Below are 4,885 nucleotides of genomic sequence, written 5' to 3' on the forward strand. Positions count from 1 at the left end.
AACTGTCCAGAACATGGAAGGCTTTGAAATCAGATGCCCCTGTCACCTTGTAGGAGGGAGAAGTTCCTTCACACAAACCTTTTGCCAGCGATTCTCTCCACACTGCAGTCGTATTTGATGCCAAGTACTACAAGTCTCTCCCTCAGAGTAAAAACGCTTCCAACAAAAAAAATTCCATTTTTCTCTATTTATTCTGTACAAAAAACAACTTACAAAATAAAGCTGTGTTTTTTAATCAAATACTATATACATGATCCATCCCTATACAAAAATAGCTATATAGGCAAAAACAAGTACAGTAGGTTAGACTTCAGGTTTTATTGTTTTTTTTCCAGCAGGCTTATTCATCACATTTATATATATTCACACGGTTGTCTGACCTATTTCACCACAACTGGGAATTTTTTCCATGTTGTGGTACCAGTTTTAGTCCACAAAAGTAAAATGTCAACAGCTGCTTTAATCAACCTTGAAAAACCCTGTCTTGTTTGTACTTCAGAATTTGTTTAAACTTGCAGTAGGTTCGTTTCTACACACAAAAATACAGGAACTATTTTGACAGTAATGCCTGACATGCTTCATTTAAGAAGAAAAACATGTTTACTAATTATCTCATTTATTTTTTAAACTTCTTGATATCTGGAGATTTCATCATCTGGATTTAGGCTTATAAAGATAAAAGCCACTAAAAATAGGATGTTAATACTGGCACAAATACCCTCGTCAGCAATGTTTCTTTATTAAGATTGAGATGCATTAACAAAACTCGCAGCGGGACTGTAGGCCACAAGAGGCCTAGCAGCTTTGGGCTTGCTCAGGTATTTCCCTGCAGAGTCAGATGGCAAAACCAGTTCTTACGCTTTTCTTCAAGACACTCCAGTACCTGGCTACCAAAACAGAGGATGAGACTTCCTCCTCAGACCCTCTCATGTTTACATGCGCAATTATAATGAAACATTCCTCCAACGTTAAAATAATTTATTACTAAATTATCTGACAGCAGTGGCCCAAGTGTCGTTTGTGGGGAGACTTGGAAGAACCCATCCTGGAGGGATGCAGCTTCCTTCAGGGTGATCAGCTGGCACCAAGTACTGATCCCATTCATGCCTTTAACAGAGAAAGCATTGTTTGAGAGGAGAGCTGGTATGACTTTGGTAGTAAGACTTATTATATACCCACAGAGGTATTTTTCCATACTGATCAATACACAAACCACTTTAAATTGTACTCTGAAACTTGTTTTTCAAAACATAAATGTGAAAATTATATGTACTATTCCATTAAATGGAAGGGTTATGCATGGAAGTGCACTCTGCCTCACACGGGCATCTGTTGGATACAACTCTTACCAAGCTTGATCCTTAGCTGGAAAAAACCAGGACAATTCACTGCATAACCATATTTGGAAGTTAGTGAACCAAAAGGGACCATAATTTTACAATCTTGACAAACAATACTTGTCATCTTTGATAACAAAATAAAGACTTTGTTTGGTTTTACCTGATCTGGATTAGAGCTGCTACAGAATGCTCAGCTTGTAAGTAATACTCTCTGAAGGGCTGCAATAGATGGGCTAGAGGAAATTCATCTGTTAAAACACCAACACAGAAATCATTCAATAAACCAGAGAGACCTTTGGTTTTAGAAAGTCTTAGAAACCCCAAATTTGCCAACTCATTTGCTACTCCCCAGCTGTAACCTGAAATCACTTCCCTAGGTAATACATTAAGGACATGTTTTGCACGTCTCCTCATCCTTACCAGAACTGTCAGAGGCAAGTCAAGGCCAGCAAAACTCTTCTTGCCTCCATCATCTAAACAAAGGGAACATATGGACACTGAATCTTTACAGATTACCTGAGTGGCACTTACCAAATCACCAGACTAAAGCATCTGTTGGGTGCTGGAAGTCTTCAATCTATTCTGTTTATTCTCACTTCAGCTTAATCTACAACCTCTTCTTGCAAAACATTATGAAATTGGCTTGAGATATACTGCAGTCTACACTGCAGAGCTAAACAGTTCTTCTTACATCACATGTGTTAACAGCACACTATGTTTATCCCATCTTTTCCTCAGACCACAAATTACTCCAGTGGATGATTTCTTTCTCAACTATTTTTGTGCCTGCATTTTAAACCTAGTGCCTATGAGATGGGGGTGTGGTGTGGAAAAATAACTGTTAAGTATGGCATGCAGAATTTACCTGGATCTCCAAACAGCTTGGAATCAATTTCAAGTTTCTGCTGTAGTAGTTTTTCCCTTTCCTTCTTCTGTTTCTTTTCCATTTCTCTCTTCCTTTCCTCCTCCTGTTCTCCCTCCAACATAACTCTTAATGCTCTCTCCTCAGCTTCATACAGCTCTGTGCGATTTTTCAGCAACGTTTTGAGACTCTCCACCTGACTTTCAAATGCTTCGTCTGCTGACGGGGGTGGACAAACACCTAAAAAGAAGGAGAATTAACTTTAAATTTTCAAATTCAGAAGGGGCTGTGTTATCAGACTTGAGAGCGGAGCTGGCAAAATCTCAGAGGAACATGAGTTTAACCTTGCTAACAACTTACTGGAATAATTCTTCTATCAAGAAAGAGCTTGGAAACATAGGAACACCACCACTGTATTCAGCATTTTATAACTAAAATCACTAATAAAGAAACAGCTTTTTCAAGCTGCACCTTGCTAGTCAGTACAGGGCGTGCACATCATCCTATTTCCTGCGTGCACAATTTTAAAAGTTTGGTAAAAATCTCGTAATTAACCTTTCCTGCCAGCGGCCTCTTTTCTCAGTTTCCGAAGCTTTTCTAATGCGCGCAGGATGTCCACCATCCTCTTTGTGTCTGCTTGTTTCTTCCGTACTTCAGATAAGACACTGTCTGCAGCAGCCTTAAGTTCTTGTTCCTATGAAAGAAAGAAAAAACCGAGACACTATGTGTGAAATATCCCACGTAGACAAGAATGAAATGGTACTTTCAAAAAGATTAACGAAACACTGGAGATCAGAATAACTTCCTAGTAACAGAGCCGTTGCAAGTTAAGTCAACCATCCAACTTTGCCTTTCTGTGAAAAAGCTAAAACATGACAGACTTCAGGAAACAAAAAAAAGAATGCTGAGCAACTCACAAATTTGGGCCAAATGGGTAATGAATTCATAAAGCCTGATAACCTTTAACCACAGAAAGTTAGGAAAAACATTAACAATAAACATAAACCATCCCAACTCTACAGCTCAGCAATTGAATACCATTAACATGCCACAGTCCGAACACAAAACCTTTCCCAACAGCTGCTCTGCACCATCCCAGCGGCAGACCTAGCACCAGCCGAAGGGTTGCTCTTTAGCCAACAGCCAGCACAAAGATGCCCACAGCACTTCCCAGCAAGCCCAGTTTGAGGTTGGTTTTTTTTTTTTGCCTTGGAGCCGTTTTACTTCCCAGTGAGACCCAAAAGCTTGCAAACAACAAGCTTTACAAGAACGAAGCCAGCAGGCAAGGCTTATGGTTACCGAAATGGCGCTGACCACCATAGGGCGGCTGTGAACAGCTTCGCGCAGGCTGAGGCCAGCAAGGAAGACCGCCACGCACAACCGAGAGTTCAGAAACCTTTCTGTCCCAACTGCTAAGGCCTAGGACACGAGCGTGGCAAAGCTGAGATGCCCACCAAGGCTTTTAAGGAAGAAGCAGGGCTGCAGGCCTCGCAAGCAGCCTGTCTCCAAGCAAGCCGAACCCATGCAGCACCCAGGTGGCACCTACTGAACCGCGGAAAGCCGCAGCCAGGTGCCGGGCAGGCACAGCCCGCCGTGAGCTCCGTTACCGGCAGGTCTCCCCCAGCTCCGCCACGCCGCCGCCCGGCGCCCCAGAGGGCGTCCCCGGGAAGCCACACTGCAGCCGGGGCAGGCAGGATCAGGCCGCTCGGGGCCGTACCCGGTTCTTCTCCTCCACCTCCTGGATGCACTTGGCTCTCCACTGGTCGATCTTGGCCTCCCGCTCGGCGGCCCGGGCCGCCTCCTCCTCCTTGGCTGCCTTGGCTTCTTGCTTCCTCCGCTGCAGGCGCAGCCTCCTCTTCCTCGCCCTCTCGGCCTTCCTCCGCAGGGCCTCCCGGTAGCCAGGCTCCCTCAGGGGCCGCACGACCTCCCGCAGCTCCCGCCGCGCCTCCTCCGCCTCCTCCCGCGCCTGGGCCCAACCCGCCTCGTCCCCCTCGGCCTCCCGCCGCCGCAGGGTCCGGCAGAGCGAGGCCAGCCGCGCCACCCGCCCCAGCGCTTCCACCGCCAGCTCCCGGGCGCTGCTGGGGCTGGCGGCGGCGGCGGGCGGCGGCGGCGGGGGGGGAGCCGCCCGGCGCCGGCCCAGGAACTGCGACAGCCACAGCTCGTCCTGCTGCCGCTGCGCCGCCGCCTCCTCCTCAGCCAGCGGCCGCGGCGGGAACGGAGGAGCCGCCGGGAAGTAGGGGCCGCCGCCCGGAGGGAAGCGCGGCCCCGCTTCGCCCTCAGGCCCGGCCGGTGGCGGCGGCGGCAGCGGCGGTAGGAGGAAAGGCGGGGGCGCCGCCGCCGCCGCCGCGAAGGGCCCCGGGCGGGCGGCGGGGCCGGGGAAGGGCGCGGCGGGCGGCGGGAAGGGCCCCACCGGCGGCGGGAAGGCCCGGAACGGCGGCGGCGGGAAGCGCCCGCCGAAGGGCGGTGGCTGCGCCATGCTGCCGGCCTCGGCCCAGCGCCGCCCGCGCCGCAGCGCCCCCTGGCGGCCGGGAGGGCCCCTCCCTGCCCTAGGAAGGCCCCCCCCCCGCACCTTTTCTCTTTCCTGTAGGTCCTCTTAAAAAAAACCCACAACCAAAAAACCCCCGAAGAGCCATAAAATTTAAAGTTTCTGGGGATGACGCCAGGGATGACAACTCTCCGCTGC

The 4,885-nt window shown here is 49.1% G+C and overlaps 1 protein-coding gene across 1 annotated transcript; it reads right to left on the minus strand.

Annotated features, from left to right (window-relative positions):
* Positions 1-172: 172 nt before the first annotated feature.
* PDCD7 (programmed cell death 7) lies at positions 173-4,701 on the minus strand. Its single transcript, XM_052808170.1, has 5 exons — positions 3,920-4,701; positions 2,758-2,896; positions 2,206-2,442; positions 1,501-1,588; positions 173-1,107 (listed from the first exon to the last, which is right to left on the minus strand). The coding sequence occupies exons 1-5, from the start codon at positions 4,676-4,678 to the stop codon at positions 990-992; spliced, it is 1,341 nt and encodes a 446-aa protein (XP_052664130.1). The 5' UTR covers positions 4,679-4,701; the 3' UTR covers positions 173-989.
* Between the last annotated feature and the right edge of the window lie 184 nt (positions 4,702-4,885).

Source organism: Harpia harpyja, chromosome 14 (assembly GCF_026419915.1).
Source record: "Harpia harpyja isolate bHarHar1 chromosome 14, bHarHar1 primary haplotype, whole genome shotgun sequence".
Lineage (NCBI taxonomy): Eukaryota > Metazoa > Chordata > Aves > Accipitriformes > Accipitridae > Harpia > Harpia harpyja.